Genomic DNA, 19,386 nt, shown 5'->3' with positions numbered 1-19,386 from the left:
AGTCAAAACTGTCCCAGGTGTATAACAAGTGGCTGTAGAGTGCTGCAGGAATGGGTCCTAGTACCAGGAAATGAGTCAGCATTTTTGAAATTACGAAGATAAATCAAGAAATGCATATAATCTAACATTTGTTTTCATATTGGAACACATTAGTAAGGGGCAAGCGTGTTGCATGACAGCAACGGATGAAGAGGTCCATCATTTGTCCATGTTTAGACAGTTAGATGTCTGTCTTAAAGGAATACTTTGACATTTTGGAAAATACAGTTATTCACTTTGTTGTTGAGAGTAAGATAACAAGATCAATACCACTGCTATGTCTGTATGCTAAAGAAGGTAGAGCCAGCAGATGGTTAGCTTAGCTTAGCACAAACAATGGAAGCTGGGGAAAACAGCTAGCCTAGCTTTTTTCTTTGATAAATCCACAGAAAAATGTGAATCTTAAGCCAGGCTAGTGGTTTCCACTGCTTCTAGTCTTTATGCTAAGCTAGCTGGCTAGCTAACAGCTGCTGGCTCTAGCTTCATCTTTAGCATTCATGAGAGTGATATTGACCTTCTAAGTCTTGGCAAGAAAGCGAATGAAGATATTTACCAAATGTCAAACGAATTATTTCAGCCAACAGGAAAATGGACTCAGCTTATTGCTGATGAGATGACCTTGAGAAAAAGCCCTGAAAAAGCCAGTGAGTGGACCTTTGAGTTGGTCACACATGATAAACAGACACTGTAGATAGAAATGGAGGGCATATGGGGTTTAGCGTTGCTTACATTGATCTTTAAGGTCACAAGGCTATAAGGGAGGAAACCCAAACCACCTTTCCACAGGCCTGAATGTCCAGGTTTGACCTTGTTACTAAATATATTTAATGTCGTCATCGGTTATGACCACAATCGACTCTTCGTTGTTTTTTCAAACGACGCTTGCTGCACCGTCCCCGCCGTTGTTGCCTCAAGGCAAAGTAAGCACAGGGTTTGTTTTTATCCCCTCTCCTCAACTCCTGAAGTATTTGTCATTCATTAGGAAACACAACAGGTGGAGGAATAATGGTGATGATCCCGGGGCTTTAAACTGGAAGGAATTCTGATGATCACGCAGGGTGCCAAATGTCAGATCTCGTCTGAGCCGGGGGCCCCAAAAAACTTCCCAGCGGGACCCCTGATTAGGGACAGGCGTTAGTAATTGATGGTCTGTCAGATGAACAGTAGCTGTCTTCGGACGTCACTGCAGCAGGATGAGTCAAGAGCACGGTCGCAGGTTCGGGTTACTCCAGGACAGTGAATGAGATTTCGCACGCGTTCCAGAACATGTTTAAAAAAGGGCGGAAACCACGTGAAGTTCAATGACTTTCAACATTCTCCAAACATGCCCGGCATCCACGCCTCACAGTCCCTTTTTGTGACTACCTGCAATAAAGATATTATTGACTGTGACACATTATTACTCACCCGGTCACACACACACACACACACACACACACACATCCATTTGGCATCCCTTGGAAAAATGATTTGCAGGGCGCATGCGGTCACAAGGCAGAATCTGCCCAAGCATCCTAAAGCAGAGTAGCAACAGAGAAGCCCATTGGCCGAGAGGTCCGCAGCAGCTGAAATAGCTATGTAAACACTTTCCCTCTCTCCGTGAGCCCCAGTAATTATAGCCAGGATGCTGGTGACGACAGTTATCCCATCGAGACTTCAAATGGTGGAATAAATTTGACATTATGATATTTGATCCCGGCTCCAATGGCGCGCCCACGTAAACAGTGGGGAGCGGTATAAAGGCTGGGTACCCCCGGCTGGAACAGAACTTGTTTACCCATAAGCTCAACGCTCCGACTTAACCCCCACGCACAGTTGTGACTAGAAGAACCGGGGCCCTTTAAATCCAGTCCAGTCAGGGGGGTTTATGTAACACAGCGAGGGGGAAGCACCGGAGAGAGGAGACTTGACAATAAGGCGCCGAGGGGAGTGAATGTGTTAGAGAGGCACGGGGACTCGAGCAGGCTGAGGATTTATACTGGAGCAGGGAAGACTTTTAAGTGGAGAAAGGTAAGAGCAGCTGTTTATGGCTGAGAACTTGTGGAACAATATAATTTTCAATTAATTGTACAGCCTTAAAATGTAAAAATGTAGACAGCATTAATGGCAAAACATGACGTTGCCCAAGTTCACTGTTATTTTTTAGTTTTGTGGTGATTTAAAAACAATTTAATATATCTATATATAACTTTGATTTTCCTCAACTCATTAATTTATTTTATTTTGAGCAAGTTTTGGGTTGTGTTGGGTCTCTGACATACACTCACTCTCCCTGTCGCGCTCCCATGCGCTCAGGCCATGCAGCTAGTTTACTATGCATAGTTACAGGATTATTAATATCTCCACTCTTGCATCACAAGTGGGAGGGAAGTGGCTGCTACATTCGGGCACTTTTGGGATCAGGATACTTGTCACATTTGACAACCACAACAACAACTAAAGCCAAGAGGGGTTGCAATAATAGTTAGACTATTAGTGTTTCGCACTGGGATACATCACCGTGCCATTAATGAATGATGACCAGGCCACATTTACAATATTTGGGGATCCGTCATGAGGAGCGATCTGAGATATGACACAGCAGAGAGGACATTTTGATCCTTTCCCCGTGTGGTGGGACGTACCGAGGCAGACTGGAGGTCAGAGCTGTCCTGCAACACTCGTGTCCACACGTGCTGCGTTAGGTAGACTTACATGTTTGTGAATCTCGAAGCATGTGAAGGGAGAGGACCGCAAATATATGACCTTTGTGAAGGCAGAAAGCCTCCAACAAGTGATTTCATCTAAATAAGTAAGAATTACTCAAATTTAATGGAATATATAGATTTCACTTGCTTCACTGTAATTAGGTAGTAGCATTGTAAAAAAAATGTCAAGAAACAATAGATTTTTGGGAGAAAAGAGGCCTAAATCGGGATGCTAAAACTAAACCCTTTTTTTCACCCATGTATTTGTCTTTACATTGTTTCCAGGCCATCGATCCTTCCGACCCTACGGTGATCTCTGACAGGAAAGTGGAGCGGGAGAAAAGGGGGGAAATTGCCATTTAAAGAGGCCTCTGGGTATTGAGCGGTCTGCGTCATGGCAGCCATCGATCTGGAGCGTGGGCTGGAGCACGGTGGCCGGGGCTGGGGGAAGGAGAGGCCGGAGCTGATGGACAACTTTGACTCAGAGATGCAGGAGTGGGAGGACCAGCTGCAGGACATCCAGAGAAAAATCGAAGAGGTGAGATTTCGTATTAAAACATCCTACAGAGAACAGACAAAGAATATGATTTCAAGCTGCTTTTAGGTCTGAAATCACACATTTTATCTAAATGATGATGATTATAATACAGAAGCTGGCTCTTTGCAGTATGAATTTTGTGGACAATTTGGGTCAATGACTAGAAATGTGATTTATAATGTGTGAAAATTGTATTTGAGGAGAAACCCAGTATTTTAAGGGTCAACTTTTACTCTCTCGTCTTATTATCGAGAGGGCGAATTCACTTCAGCTCATGTTCCTGGTTAATTCTGCTCTCCATCTTTAACTGTAGAATTTAGTTATTCAGGTGTTTACAAGAAAGATAAAGAAATTCAGCTGCAAAGAATTTGGTTTAACAGTGATCCAAATGTGTACGGCTCAAACGTGACACACTTTTCAGGGTGTACGAACATGCTAATGGTTTCGTTTCTGGGTTATGAAGTGCTTCCGATGTCCCTAGAGTGCGTGTTAATTGGTGTAATGTGCGTGTATGTGTGTGTGTGTGTGTTTGTGCACCATAATAAACTGTTGGCAGCACACTGACTCAACCTCATGGCCTTGTTGGAGCAATGATAGAGACAAATGTTAACAAGCTAATTAAACTGCGATGTGTAGACAGACAAGCTCCACGGACGGACGGACGGACGGACGGACAGACTCACACACGCACACATACACGGACTGAAAGCGGATACTAAAGGAGTATTAAAGGTTGCGATGGGAAACAGATGGTTATGCAAAAGGGGAATAGCATGTGCTGATCATAAATATAGGTCAGGCTGTGCAATGACTTTGTGATAAATATACGATTGTTTGTTGTGTAAACACCGTTCCCGATGATGCACGGCAAGGAAGGTGTTCATGTTTTCGTCTGTTTTCATTTTTTTTCTAGTTGTACAATGACGTTCAGGCCCGCCGAGGAGCAAACGATATCACCATTGACAACGGGAAAAATGGCGGCGAGTTGGAGTGCGGCCTCGGGCACCATGGCAATGGCCTGTTTGCACCCGGCCACCACAGCAAGAATCACCCCGGAGATTTAACTGTGCCTCATCACTATAGTAACGGCTGTAACTATAGCCCCAGCGGGTACAGCTACCCCGTGAGTCATCAAAATGGCTACGGGTACTGCCACACCAACTCGGAGATCGGAGACTTGTTGCAGGATTACTTGGGGCAAGGGAATCAAATGAGCCGGAAGAACAACGGAGCTCGCCACGTGGTGAGTAAAGGCAGTATTTCTTATCATTTTAAGGTCTCGATGCCTCAATCTGTTGGCATCTGCCTCTATATTAGGGAACCGGATATATGGACATGATACGAGTTGAGGTTGGGGTTTAGTCAGGATGATATGGATTACAGCGAGCTGGTTCCTTCCAGTCTGCTTACACAGACAGGTTACCAGATAGGAGTTAATTTCACATACTTTTCACCGACTCCTGACAAAGCAGTCAGGACGAAAGCCAAGACGTTAAAACTCTTTCCTGTTCCAAATGCACGGCCAACGTAGATACCGCAGATCGGAGCGGTTTTAGCAGCGCTATATCGAGTGATGATCAAGCATCAGCTTAGGTTTTGGTTAGATACCGTAAAGGGAACGTTGCCATCATCTGGATGAAGCATGTCAAGCTTCTAAATATAGTAGGTTGATGTGGATGTTTTTAAAAATATATCTCTCTCTCTCAGCGTTTCAGCGACACAATCAAGGTGAGCCCGGGAACGATCCGAAAAGGTTCTAGAAACGAAAGGTAAATGTACTGCAGCCACATTCATCAAGCCTTTGTAGGATTATGTGATGCGAGGCAAACTCCTGTTAATCATACTTTTCCCCTGTGTTCTCTTCAGGCTTGGTCTGAAGCAGCTTTTGGACAGTTTTGAGGAGACTGAAAACAGGAAGAACCAAGTGTCCCACATAAAGAGCTCCCCCAACAACGAACACACAGGTGCAAAGCCCCCTCTTGGACAAAGGGATGCTGCTGCTGCACTGCCACGCTCGCAGCTCCCGATCACCACAGCTGAATCTCCCGCTCTGGACAGGAAGTCATTCAGTCCTGGCGTCTTGGGGGATAGGAAGTGCGGCAGCCCCTCTGTTCTCAGGAAGTTTGGAGCCATGCTGCAGGAAAACGAGGGCAAAATGCTCAACGAATCAGGGGTTGTGACCCATCAGGGGCCGACGCCGGAGCCAAAGTGCCCCACCCCTGGCTGTCAGCGCAGAGCTCTGGGAGGCTCGGCAGTCGCCGGCAGGGCGCCCGTTCGTGTGCCTACCCAGAAATGCCAAGCAGATTCCGACGTGCTGACAGCGGAGATGGAGCCCGGCCAAGAACGGGGGTCAGTATCAGACTGTGGTAGACAGAACCACAAGGATAACAGAGGAGCCTACAGCAGTCCCAAGGTGTCCCAGCGCGGTCCCCAGCAGTCCCAGAGGAGGTCACAGGTGGCGGGGAGCCCGAGAATGAGACCCAGGGCCAACAGCGGGGCTGACAGAGATGGAGGATCGGCTCAAGGGGAGAGAGCAAGGAAGCCTGCGTCGCAACACGTGGAGCCCAAAATGGACTACAGGGCCTCAAGTTCTTCATCTGGAGCGCAGAAGATCCCGAGGGGTAGGTTAGCGGGGCAGGAGTTGCCAGACTGTGGTCGAGTGAGGGATGAAGAACTTATTGAGCTGCTGGACATGCTGGAGATCCAACACGAGTACAGCTCCAGTCCCAGAGCAGCACACACAGCTTTCAGACAGGATCCACAACAGGTAGGGGTTTCTTCTTTAGCATCAATTTGACAAAAGAAACTTGTGTTGATAGTGTACAAGCTGACGTGTGTCCCGTTATGTCACTCCTCAGGTAAACCCGGTCCAGCTGTCCACAGCCGATCCTACCAAGAGCTTCTCTCGTCCAGCGCGGCCCGCCAACCAACGACCTCCTTCCAGGTGGGCCGCCCGCACCCCTACAGCCGTCATCAGCAGCCCATCAGGCCCAATGTACTGCCCCACAAGTCCACTGACTCGCCCCCGTAGCCCCATGACCAGAACCCCAAGTCCCGCCCAGAAGTCCCGGCCTCTCATTTCCTATTCTCTCCAGACTGAGACTGTCATCATGTGATCCCTTCCTCCAGGAAAACCCTCTCTCTGTGTAAATATTAAGGACTTTTCTGTGAAACGAAGTGCTTTAAAGAGGGTTAAAGAAATGCTTCATCTCCACTTGATGCCGTGTTCAAGAAAAAAAACACATCCACGACATTCTCCAGTGTTGCTGTGGCTCTTTGCTTCGTCCGTGCTGAAACCTTTGCTGACACATCAACAATATTGCTTCGTTGCAGTTCCCCTCATCCTCTCCTTTTTTTTTTTGTATTGAATTTCAGGTGTTTTCTGTATTAAGGGGATTTTGCATGCGGCCCTGGTTTGAGGGTGCATGCTCATGTGTTTAATCCTCATGGTGGCCAGGTTGGATCAAATTCAACATGGCCACCAGCAGGAGTGGATTAAGTCGCGACTCTGCTCCCCCAAAGCGGCAATCTGTTAACTGTCAACAACAGTGTGTTTTCCTGTATCATATTGTCAAAGTAATACATTTAAGATGTTCAAATAACAGCTGTGCCAGATGACTATGATATGCCTTTAATGTTTTTTTCTCTCTTGGTAATAAATATGACAGTGCTTTGACATAAAGACTCCCTTCTCTCTCTCTCTGCTGCAGCACGGCATTGTTCCTTTAATAACGGCTCATATTTCAGGGTGTTGATGATTTACTGCATGTCAAGCTTATGGATATGTGATATCAGCAGCTCCCCCGCATGCCAGTGCAATAGCGGCTCAAGTAGTGTCAGTTGCAAATGAGCTTAACTGTCCGCCAACTTCAACACATCAACTGCTTCAAACTGCACGATAAATATATGACAATTTACAGATTGTCCTCTAAATAGGGTGATATTCCAGTCTCACTGGGGATTATTTAGGTTTAGAATTCCATTTTCTAAAGCATTTGTCAGGCCGAATACGCTGTGAGGTACATCAAAAACGGCACGATGTTAGCTCGAGAGCGGCTTGTTATACATCGTTACCAGGATATCCAGTGTGGTGATTGTGTAGCGTTCGGGATCACCTTCCACGCTCGGCGTTTCTCGCCTCATAACACCGCATCAACAACCTCTAGCTTCTCCAACACCTCCTGCTCTGTGGAAGGTGAGGAAACGTGCTCTCTTGGCTTCAAATTCAAGCATACATATCTTGCCGTTTTCTCAACAAATAAACATTTTCTGTACACAAATTCATACGCATGCGCTTCTCTTCCGGCAGAAGGCGGCCCGAAGTGTGAAATGTCATGTTAAAGGCTTGGCGGGTGTACGGAAGTCCCTCGGGGGTCGCGTGACGCCTCGGCCCTGTCACCCAACCTCTTGGCGCTATGTGGGACCTCAGACAGAAATAGCAAGCGTGACGTGTGTTTTGGTGCCAGAAATCTTACCCTGCTGTCTTTGGGGGGGTATAAATAAAGAGAGGGGACACACACACACACACACACACACAGGTACATCTCTATGTCTCTCTACCTCTTTCTTTCATCTCACCCATCGCTATTTTCTGCCGCACGTCATATCAAACAAGCGTCAACAAATTGGGGATTTCCTTTGTTTTATATTTTGCCTTCTCATCCCCTTCATCCATTCGTCAAATGCATTTTTTTTTCCATTTTCACAGGTTTTAATTTCAGTGAAACCTTAACCTTAAGCGTTGCTTCCCTGCGATATCCTCTTATTCCCCCCTCCTCCCGTCTCTACTCCCAGGAGGGTGGTATGTGTGTGAATGACAGAGGTTGGCACCTACTTGGGCTGCGTGAGGGTATTTTAACAAGGCGCCCTGTTGGCCATCACTCCCGTCCTCGTCAGGCCTCCTGCTAACTCTTGGCAAGCTGCTGCCTTCTCGCTCTAATTGCTCACCATGCACACTAAAGACACAAACGTTGGTGTCTGGCACAGCGTGTCCTCCACTGGACGGGCTATTCATGAGCACGGAGATGGACAGATGTCTGAAAGAGAAAGAAAGAGAACACAAGAGCAGACAGCTGAAGTGTAGCCATGGCTCCCCTTGACGTCAGCAGAGCCAAGCTGCCCCGCCTACTCCGACCCCGGAGGATTTCTAGGAGTATCTTCACTTACACAACTTTCATAACCCTAAAAGACCCACATAGACTGGTTTGTGTCTTTTTTGAGGGCGGAAGGATTATTAGGGGGAGAAAACAGGTAAAAAGTACTCGCCACATAGGAGCGGTATACATCATGTGAATGCTGGGATTCAGATGCACCGTCAAGATTTTCAGCCATAATTCTGTAATAAATACTCGTTTATCTTGAGAGTATAAGGGCTCAGAAGTTTGATGAGTACTGGACAGTCAATTGTTTTGGGGTCGAAACCATTTGTTACTCAGATTTAGTGCCAAATTAAGCAATTTGTCAACACTTGAGAATGAATAAAACACCACACAAAAAGCCCATGATGCATCTGTTCTCCTGGCTTTGATCGTGCGGGAGTCACTAGGGCTTCGATGTTATAAATAGGCCCTTTTCCATAGCAGATATATTGACATGCAACTAAAGACAACTAAAGACCGGAATGGCTGACTGGGACACTTAATGGAACCGAGGTCTTATTAATGTTATCAGTCATGACTACAGCGAGTCTTGGATTACCTACTGGTTGGCAAGAAGCAATCAATCAGATATGCAAACGTGCTTCAAACATTTATTTTGATGTAAAACAGATGGTCAGATGCTGAATTACCTAAAAACACTGCTGACGCGATACAAATATCTTATTTTGTGATTTGTTATAGTCCAAATAAGATATTACTGTTTTGGGGTTGCCTAGATACAGTATGCAAATTTTTTGTTTCAATGTCCGCCCAAAATTATCTCTTATCTTTAATCTAGACATCACAAAGGCGGGTAATAACTGCGATAAAAATGTCATAGAAAAGGCGTGATGTGTTCTCACTCTGGCAATTCAAAGATCACTTACAGAGACAGGCTGTCTACGATAGTTGCTAGGCAGACTTCAAAGCCTCTATTCATCTCAACACCTTCGATACTTGTGATTATGAGCTACATCTTCCTGAATAAGCCTCCGGCTGCTGACATAATGTCTCCTTGGTTGTCTGAGGCATGTGTGAATCTCGTGCTCCTTCCTGCCTCCTCTTGCCCACTTCCACCTGTCCCCCCTGTCCTCTGCCCTCTGCCCCCTGTACTGCATCTATGTCCTGACAAGCCGCTCATTCATTGGAGCTGGGCTCGAGGGGGGGGGAGGGGGCAGCATGTGTCAGTTGCTACTGCGACGGACTCGAAATAGATCGTTTAACTGCCGCTTGTATGTGTGTGTCCCGCAAAAAAATGCGGGCAGAAGAGTGACAGGACCACCCTGTTCCAGAGGTTAAACGTAAAAGAGGAGCAGACGAGCCGCTTCACAGCTTTTTTAACGGGGTTCTCCGATCTTCCTGTTTGCGTTAAAACAGAATGTTCTCTCTTGTTAAAAGTTAACAGGTTTGCATGTCTTGCGTTGTGTGTGTCGGTGTACTTTCAGGTTCTACGGTGTTGACACGGATGTTCCCTCATTGGCATCCACCTGCAGCGGACATGTGAGGGCAGGGTTTAAAAAACACACTGGGAAGACGGACACCTGTTCTGTGACCTGTTGGTGTCAAAGGCCTGACATAACAATTTAGTTCGCCTCACCGATATGAGATATTAAATATTGGTTAAGCTTTTTAAATGATAAAATAAAATCAATGACATTCACATGGCTGCCATATGAGCTTATTCTTCAATAACAACTTCGCCCTTGTTCTTACTGGGTGGATTAAATTGTGAATTCAGGGATCAACCCTGTTAGACCGTAGGTGTGCTTTAAATCCCACCACTCTCACACTTCCATCTTTCACCCACTTCATCTACAAGGTACAAAACGTCCCATCTGGACCACGTGTCGCAGCCCCGCTTCACTCCATCTCCGTCCACACGTCCGACCTGTCAGCGCGTCTGCGTCTCAAATGCCAGATAATGAACGTCGCGGCACAAGAGGTGGGACCATCAAGGACGGTCGGGAGGAACCTAAAGGCTTTCTGGAGAATTTCGGACCTCTCCATTAAAATAGAATGGGGGCCCAAATATCGCCCTCTCTTTGAAAGACGACCCCCGCGAAGGCTCGCCTTTCAAAACAAGAGCGGGGGTGCTCTCGTAGGATGAGCTGGTGTTGCCCGGCAGAGGTGACTATAGTAGTCTATTTAACGTGTGACGGATCAACAATTTTAATTCGGTTTCGGTCATGACCTGCATGTTCAACACACACACACACACACACACACACACACACACACACACACACACACACACACACACACACACACACACACACACACACAGAGGAATAAAGTGCACAACAGGACAACAACTGCTAGCTGCTCTGTGAGGCTGTACTCACTACTATTAGCTAAATGCTAAAGTCCGCATGCTAGCGTGACGGGGTTAGCATGGACCAATGGAATGAGACCTGCTAACAGAGAAGGTGCAACAGTCATATCTAAGTGTAGGGCCTTTGTTATTTGTACTGTGGTGATACAAGGTGACAATGGCCACGCTAATTACCCCGATAAGACCACTTCCTGTTAAAGCAGTTCACTACACAGGGGAGTAGACTAGAGTCACATGACTTGGACTTGAATCAGACTAATTTATTCAGTTGCCAGTTCACTTACTTTTGGTGTACTTAGTTAGGGGCGATTCTAGGAACAGAGCTTTACACAATAATCCCCAAAAATGTTCCCTTAAAAAAAAAAAAAACTGTACATTTTAACATTATTTTGGACCATCATTCCCACATTTGCTAATGAAGAACATCAGACTTTTGGGGTATTTGAAATCACTGTGACTGGAAATCTCACTTTAATGCTGAGCCACACTTGGTTTTACAAAGTACTACAAATGAAATTGAATTAAAATGAAAATCTAATGCGGTATAACAGGGTTGAACAGGGCAGGTGGGAGAGAGAGAAAGCGGATCATACCATACCATGACGTGGTCGGGGGGGAGGGTCTGTTGTATTTTCATTGTTGATATATGAAGTTTAAAGTAAACCATAAGTACTGACTGTTTTTTTGACCATGTTTAAGCTCGTCAAGCACAGAAACCCTTAAAAACGGACTAGATAAACCTATGCACTTTAGCTAAAACTAATTGAGTTTAACAGAAAAGCCCTGCGATGAATCCGACCTTCAAGAAAGTTGTAGTTCTTCTGCAATATTATTTTGTAGTCTTATTTTGGCATGTCTGAAAAATGAAAGACGAGACCGCCGAAGCCTACAGGGCCCCCCGACAACAAAATAACTCAACCTGTTGTTGCTGCTTTTGCTGTTGCATGTAGGCTCTTTGAAAAGGAATAATACTGTGAAACATGTTAGTTTATGTTCTTCACTTCTTCTGAGAGATGAGGACATCAATGTGTGTCTTAAGCTCGAGCCAGCGGCCGATTAGCTTAGCGTAGCATGAAGACTGAAAACCAAAAATGGACTGTGCAGACATACGGCCTTCAGAAATGAATACCCACAATATAAACTTTACAATCGTAGATGTCATCATAGTAATGACGCGACGCTTATAAATGGTTCAGTAGCGCCAGGCTTAGGGAGGCGTGTCACTCGATAGGATCTAATGGTGTTAGCCTGATGGTGGTTACAGGAGTGAGGTCATTCCTGGCCCCCGTTGTGAGATACCCCGTCTGTGAATTCAAGCAGTACGGATACAATACTAATGACATAATGTACATAAAATGTACAGACGCATCGTGCACGGCCAGATATCGGTAACTTCACCCTCACACCGACATACCTTTAATTTCTTAACACACTTAACGGACACAGCCAGTCGACCTTGTGCAATAAAAACAAGGTCATAAATAATCCAAGCAACAACAATGCTCTGCTGTGGGCCTCGGGGTGGCGAAAGACGCGGATATGACGGGACTATTTGTGGAGGGATTGGAGACGCCGCGTGTATTTTGTGAAGAGGGAGGCTACAGAAGGTATTTGACCAGGATATGATGGCACATATAAGGGAGTTAAAGGGCAACCATGTGTCTGAAAACATATAGTGTTGTCTCCCGTCTGTCTGTTCGGCTGCGTATCACACATGCAAAGACACACACACACTCAATTTCTGTCTTCTTTTAACTTGGACGCAATGTGGTTCTCCTCCTCGCTCTATACGTGTTCAATCTAAATACAGTCGGTTTCCATGACATACGAATCTTCTCACAGCATGCCAGTTAATGTCATTACCTACATAATACTGCATATGTAGTAAAAAGTTAATATATGCACACTGAATATTGAAATGCACGTCTGATTTCTCAATAATTGGACATTACGCCATACATTTGAGTTAAATTAAATTAAATCTTAAATGGAAGGGGTTAAGCATATTTTATAAGGCTTCAGATGTAAATCATACCCAGAGCAGAAACACATTCCACCACCCTTGTCATGAGTTACAGAGCACACAGTTGTATGGGAGGCCTGAGCGGCTGGCTCATTAAGACACGTTTCTAATTCAAGTCACACTCCATCTGCACACACGGAGCTTGTGGTTTTCCTTCAGTTGGCCAACGCTACAGCTCGGCTATGTCGGTGGCACTGGCCTTGTTTTTTTTTTTTTTTTTTTGGCATCTTCCCACAAACCTGTACACTCAGAAGCCCACACTTTAGTCAGCACCAGTAAATGTTTAGCAAGAAATCGCCTTCCCACAGCTCCTTCGACCTCAGCGCTGTAAATACAACCACGGTTTTATGTAGGGAGAGGATTGAGAAAATGTTTTTATTGCCGTCACTGGCAGGTTTTCAACCACCCAACCCGTCTGGAGCATGAAGGCTCTAAAACAACAGGTGGGGTTAAGGCTTAAGTTGTGAAACAGCGCCATCCTGTGGAACCATAAAGTATACCGCATATAGACTGCAAACAGGCCAGCGATGCTTAACATTGCTGTTCCTCCATAAAGAAAAAAAAAAACATCCAAAATATACTTTTAAAGATAGATTTTTAATTAGTTGACACCACACACAGAAGTTTGCTTTGGGTAATTCGGATGGTAACAGCGAAACGTTGACAGAAATAAGAGCAGCTGAGGCAAAATAAAAAACAGTGTGATGACAGCTTGAGATCATCCAAGTACATGTCAGTGCCAGCGCTGTGATAGCAGCTCTATCCAGAGTACGATGACAAAAAATAGAAATCCAAATCAGTCTCCCTACATATATATCGCCTAATTCTTTCCAGTGGTTTTGCCAGTAGATTGTGAGCACCCAACACCGCTCACAACAATGCAAACACACATCATTATTAAAACAAAGCTTCCACACTAAAATACAGAGAAAAGGGTCTCACAATCACACATACTCACACACACATTTAAATATCATTAATCAGAAGAACTGAGCCGTTTTAACCCTCAGTAACATGTACATAAGCTGCTACGTTTAAGATTTATTTAACATCATCACTTCAAAAAAGAGGGGGGGGACTACACTTAAACATGAGCTCATGAGATTAGAGAACAAAGAGGGTGTAGTGTAATTTCAGAAGAGGTTGTATTGCCATGTCACGATGCAGCGACAGATGTTAGTCTTTGGACAACTAAGACGTTGCCGTAGTTCTATCACCTTTTTTTTGGCCTAAAATAAAATATACAAAGTATTGCTGGCTGAAACTTTGAAGTCTTCAATAAAAGGCTTTAATTAATGTGTTAAAGGTCCCTTGAAATGGTTTAATGTTTATAGGGTTGCAAAGGGTCAGGAAATTAAGCTCGTCAATATGCCCAAATTCAATATAAAAATTCTACCTTTTAATAAGGAAATTATTTGGGGGTGGAAACACATAAAAAGGCAATAGTAGGTTTTATGGCATGTTAAAAGTACACCCAGTTAACTGAATTGCAATAGCTGCACTGTTCCATTTAACTAGTTTAGCCCTGGTGCTAAAAAAATGACATGTAACATTGACAAACTAATATACAAAAGTATAAGTAAGTATAAGTACACAGCAGTGACCAATGTTATTGCTGCTACTGCTCGTTAAGTTAGTTTGGTGGACCTCCACATTTGGAAAAAAATGGTTAAACGGATCCCAAAACTAAGATTACATTCAATTGAATTGAGATCTTTGAATAACCCATGAACATCTTGAAATAAAAAGTAAGTAAAATTAAGTTCAGGATCATATTTGGCACATGACGGATGGGGTTAAAAACACCCAGTGGCACAAATAACACGATAAACACTCATTTCAAGGGAGCCTTTAAAGATGCATATTAGGTTTCAAACCGCCTCCCCCCCCCACCTGATTAACATTTAAGCGCTGTCATTTGCAGATCAGACACCAGTGTCCAGTCACACCTCGGTCACAGTGCACTGTCCATCAGGACTACGTGAGCGGAGACTGAGCGAGGAGCTGGATGGCCCGCCCCTCGGAGGCATTCTGGCTGGCTGGCTCTCTCTTAACGGTCTTTGCGTCACCTCTTCTCTCCCTCTCTCACACAACCTTTCCTCCTCGCTCTCGCTGCTGCCGGATACATACACATCGTCCCCGTCCACCTCCTCGCCCTCGGGCTGGCTGATGAGGAGCTGGGAGAAAGACTCTTCCACGCTTGATGGTGAGGGTGGAAGGGGACTGGTGAGATGGCGCCCCAGGAGTGTTGGCGGTCTAACCGGGGGAAGAGACGCCATAATCCCAAACAATGAAACATGCGATTGGCCATCAGTATCCGACCCATCAGCTGAGCGGACGCGTTCTGTTGCAGCTGGGGTGACAACTGGGAGAGCAGGAATGGGGGCAGGTTCGGGGTCTAACCTCAGTCCTGCGACTCCCTTCTTGGGGATATCTACGATGTCACGCTTGATTTTGCGTCTGCGGCCATGCTCATTCCGCCGATATTGCACCATATTCTCCAGGTCGGCCACGTAAAGAAAGCCTGCGATCAGCATCTCGGTGCTCTTCCTGCCTTTAATGAAGGCCTCCTCCAGCTCACGCTTGGTCCTCTCATCATATTGCCACCAGCCATTGCGCCCTTCATAGTACCATGCATAGTCTCCACGGGATCCGGCCCCGGTCCCTCCACCTCGGCTCAGCCCTGTAGCCGCCGCTTTCAGTTCTTCGGGCGACAGGAGAACCGGCCGCTCCAGGAAGTCCTCCGGGACTTCTCGTCGGCAGAGAGCGCAGCGCTTGCTCTGCCAGGAGGCGCCTTTCACACACAGGAAACAGAAGACGTGAAGGCATGGGAGGCGTACGGGGTGAACGCAGCTCTGCAGGCAGATGGCACACTCCGGGGTGGCGGCGGAGGAACCGGATGGGTCCGTAGCATGAGTGACCCCTACTTCCTCCATCAGCTTGGAGGGGGCCGGGGCGTTCACCTTACAGTCCATTTCTCCACAGCCTGCCATGCTACAAAGAGAAACACGGAACTATCACTACATGTCAACACTTGCATTGTATTACAAAACTATTAAAAATGTATAATTAAACTTAAACAGGCATGCAATTTGGTGTAGTTCCCACTTGGCATGCGCTGCTGTGTTGATAGTTTTGGGAACGCCCTCGTACACACAAACACACACACACACACACACACACACAGCATACAGTTATGGTGTCTACAAATATACATCCGGGAAATAAAGTTTCCAAATAATCATAGTTTAGGAAATTAAAATATGTCACATGATACTGGGCGACATCCCTACATTTGCACTTCATTACGAGTTATATCAAAGGCCTCTTTCTTGTTTGACAGAGCTAACGTCACACACCCAACTACTGCTAAGCTAGCGTTAGCCAACTGGCTAGCTGCCTTAAATTAGTAAACATATTAGCATTGCAGCTACGTTTAAAATGAGTTAAATGTTAACTAACACTATAACCGATATGCTGTAAAAGTTAATGTAAAGCTAACGTGCAGCTAACGTTGGCTAATGTAAAGTTGACAGCATCGCTAGCATGTTATTAGCATGTTAGCGGTGAGCTTCCTGGCTATTTACCGTCACTATTAACGCGCTCACCTGAACACTGGATTACCTCAAGAAGCGTCCTCGGCGGAAGAAATTCATAAAGCTGCATTTATATTTGGTTGTAAAGTTATGGAAGCCGAGCAATGACGGCGTTATCGTCGGGAACCCCGTGGCGGCCGAGCCCCACTGACTTCAGCGCTGCTGGATCGGCCTCACGTCGTTTCTAATGCGACCCAGGTGTTGTGAAGATCTAGTACAGCTGCGCACAGCACGTAGCGTGCGTCAGAGTCCACGCACGTATGACTCATATACAGACACTGTAGATGTTCCAAGGAGTTGCAAGTGGTGGAAAATATCCATGTTAATATAATATATTAAATACATTTAATAATATTAAATCATAAAACATTTGTTTTTAAACATACATGTATAGATTTTCTTATTTTCCATTAACATTTGGAAGTCTGTGTGTTATACTAATGATTGTATGGTCATAGAAGGAAAAGCACAGGTATTACTAATAACATTAACAATGTCTCTATTCTATTCCCAGAAAACCCTGACAGCGAGCCACCAGTAATTTAACCATGGTTGGACACAAGTGGCATCAATTTAGTGCAATACTGCTCTTTATATGAAATGGCAGAGACCATAAACCCATGCGATGCAGCAAAGATGTTGAATTTATAGCAACACAAGAAATGTATAAAAAGATAATCATGTCCATCCTTCCACTTTTATTCATTTCTGTTGGATTGCATAGAAAAATCTGTTCTATTTTTAGATGAATACATAGGATACAATAGTTTAACCGGGAACAATGTAAAATGGGCAACAAGTACACTAAGAAGCATAATATAATGGGCTCTCTTTCAACTTATTACAACCTACTTTGGTCTCTTTTGAATGACGCACTCCCTGATCTCTGACACGTGAGGGCAGGGGTCACCGTAGACACTTGGAGGCCGCATAACTTGTCGGTTACGTGTCTCCTGCCCCTTACTGTAGGCCCACAGGCTCCTTTTCCGATCACATGGACCCCAACCTGTCCAACCCCCAACCTCACAGTGCACTATGAGGAGAGATGAGGATGATGATGATGATGACGAGAACCGACACTCACACGTGGAAAGAGATGAAAACACAAGACAGTGTATTTGACATCTGAACTGTGTGGAAACAGTTGGTGAAAGAGAATTTCTCTAACCTTGGGCGATGCACTGCAAAAGCTGCATATCAGGCTCATATCCCCTCGGGCAGGTGAGGTGGCACTGGCCTTGGAGGAAGTACAGGTCTGGTCTACACTTCACACACATGTTCCTGCTCACGCACACCTCGCAGCCTGTAGGACACTCTGACACAGGGGGACACAAACATCTCACATTGAGGTTTGGCTCCCCCGACTGTTCATGAGAGACGGGCTGGACGGAGCCTCACCTGTGCACTCTCGCAGTACCGTGTTTGCAGTCAGCCCGCTTGGACAGCTGTGCTCGCATTTGCCCCGGAACAGGAAGTGATCAGGGTGACAGTGCGTGCAGAAGTTTTCACTGAAACAGGAAGCGCAGTGCTCCTTGCATCCTGCAGGCCGGTGGGAAGTGTACATTGGTGAGCGTAGGGTGACGGCATTGACACGCCGACTCGTACATGTGCCCATCGGTACTTACTGGCGCAGGTGCTGATGTGTGGCGAGCGCACGTCATAGTGACCCCGGGGACATGAGGACAGGCAGGTGCCCCTCTGCTGCATCCCATCCAACTCCAAGTAGAAGAAGAGGCGAGGCTTGCAGGACAGACAGCCGTTCAGGGGAGAGCATGTCACACAGCCTGATGGACAGAGTCTGCTGGTGGAGCCACCTGGGAAGAAAAGGGATAAAAGATCCTCACCGATGCCGCGTGATTTTATATTCTTCCTGTGCTCCTCAGAATGAAATAGAAAAAAAGAGAGATATACTCGAGCATAATCAACTTACAGTATGACATTCTTGAGGAAATATTATTTTATGAGAGCAGGGCTAAGCTTTCAAATTCATAGCATGCATGTGGGTAAAACCAATGGAAATCTATTGTCCCTGAAAGCTGAAAGAACACATTTACTGTCTTCATATGTAGTATATCTACTTATGCTTTAATATCTACCACTGGAAAGAGGGGGCAGGGCACATGTCTAAGAACAGTAATAGGGAGCTGAGGATGACAAGTTAGGCGTGAATACTTACGTCTTGTGTTTTCTCGGCCTTGCGTGAGATTTATGAAGTGCAGAATCCAAAATAAAGATTGTATACGCATTTTCACCTTCTGTGCGGCATCGAAGAAGGCTTGCATCACATCCCAAATCCCACGAGGTGCATTTCTAAATACGTATCCATAAAAATGGATTCAAACGGGTCCATGTAGAGACTCCAGTCCGGGGGAGAGAGTGGTCGAGTGCAGAGTTCGGCTGAAGATTTTCTTGAGCAAAAAAAAAAAATCCCATGTGCATTCCATGAGATCACTCACACCGGCACAATGCCACGCTGAAAGCACGCAGGAGAGAAACCATCATATGATAGTCACATCCCAGATCTGATATAAGTTGGAGCAAGCTGCTTGTGGGTTTGTCTCTGCCGTTTCCCCCCCACACGTACTCACACTCTACCCCCTCTGCTGCATTACCCGTCCGTCACAACCCTCCTCCCGAGCCATTATCACGTCAAACAGGGTCTTGTCCAATAAATCCTCACATACGCTTCATTTATTATTATTATCAATGACATTTTCTGACATTTTATTATCGACTATAATTCTAACTTGTAAATTAATAGTAATTATCATCAAGACTGCCTTTGATATTTTGATTATTTGAGCAGATTGATAGAATTTGCATTGACATCATTTAGTCAACACTGCTTTTTAAATGACATTTTTATACCATACACTATATATCAAAGCATCACGGCTATAAATGTCCCGCCACAGTAGAGCAGAGCTTGTTTTTTAAAATCACATCAACACAAAGAACCCCTCTTTGACCCGTATCTTTAAAATCGTACAGTCTGTGCTCAGGCTAACAGCAAATAGAGTGTGTGATCATGAC

General features: G+C 45.4%; 3 protein-coding genes across 4 annotated transcripts; 1 reads left to right on the top strand and 2 right to left on the bottom strand.

The window, feature by feature from the left end:
* Positions 1-1,888: 1,888 nt before the first annotated feature.
* Positions 1,889-6,930, top strand: LOC311027285 (uncharacterized protein). Its single transcript, XM_084031231.1, has 6 exons — positions 1,889-2,049; positions 3,012-3,264; positions 4,178-4,507; positions 4,972-5,033; positions 5,131-6,031; positions 6,123-6,930. The coding sequence occupies exons 2-6, from the start codon at positions 3,121-3,123 to the stop codon at positions 6,378-6,380; spliced, it is 1,695 nt and encodes a 564-aa protein (XP_083887357.1). The 5' UTR covers positions 1,889-2,049; positions 3,012-3,120; the 3' UTR covers positions 6,381-6,930.
* A 6,325-nt stretch (positions 6,931-13,255) lies between these two features.
* LOC311027232 (E3 ubiquitin-protein ligase rnf146-like) lies at positions 13,256-16,540 on the bottom strand. Of its 2 annotated transcripts, none has more exons than XM_084031145.1 (2): positions 16,382-16,540; positions 13,256-15,751 (listed from the first exon to the last, which is right to left on the bottom strand). In XM_084031145.1, exons 1-2 carry the CDS (start codon positions 16,411-16,413, stop codon positions 14,701-14,703), a joined length of 1,083 nt encoding a protein of 360 aa, XP_083887271.1. In that variant the 5' UTR covers positions 16,414-16,540; the 3' UTR covers positions 13,256-14,700. The 2 variants fall into 2 exon arrangements, with proteins under 2 accessions (XP_083887271.1, XP_083887272.1); XM_084031146.1 differs by having other exon boundaries at positions 13,266-15,751; positions 16,366-16,535.
* Positions 16,541-16,944: 404 nt separating this feature from the next.
* LOC311026983 (R-spondin-3-like) lies at positions 16,945-18,978 on the bottom strand. The gene is made up of 5 exons (XM_084030714.1): positions 18,530-18,978; positions 17,979-18,167; positions 17,752-17,892; positions 17,522-17,668; positions 16,945-17,386 (listed from the first exon to the last, which is right to left on the bottom strand). The coding sequence occupies exons 1-5, from the start codon at positions 18,633-18,635 to the stop codon at positions 17,202-17,204; spliced, it is 768 nt and encodes a 255-aa protein (XP_083886840.1). The 5' UTR covers positions 18,636-18,978; the 3' UTR covers positions 16,945-17,201.
* Positions 18,979-19,386: the final 408 nt, after the last annotated feature.

This window comes from Eutrigla gurnardus (genome assembly GCF_963514095.1).
Source record: "Eutrigla gurnardus genome assembly, chromosome: 16".
NCBI classification, from domain to species: domain Eukaryota; kingdom Metazoa; phylum Chordata; class Actinopteri; order Perciformes; family Triglidae; genus Eutrigla; species Eutrigla gurnardus.
Note: the sequence above shows the minus strand (reverse complement) of the source record. Positions and strands in the feature narration are given on the sequence as shown.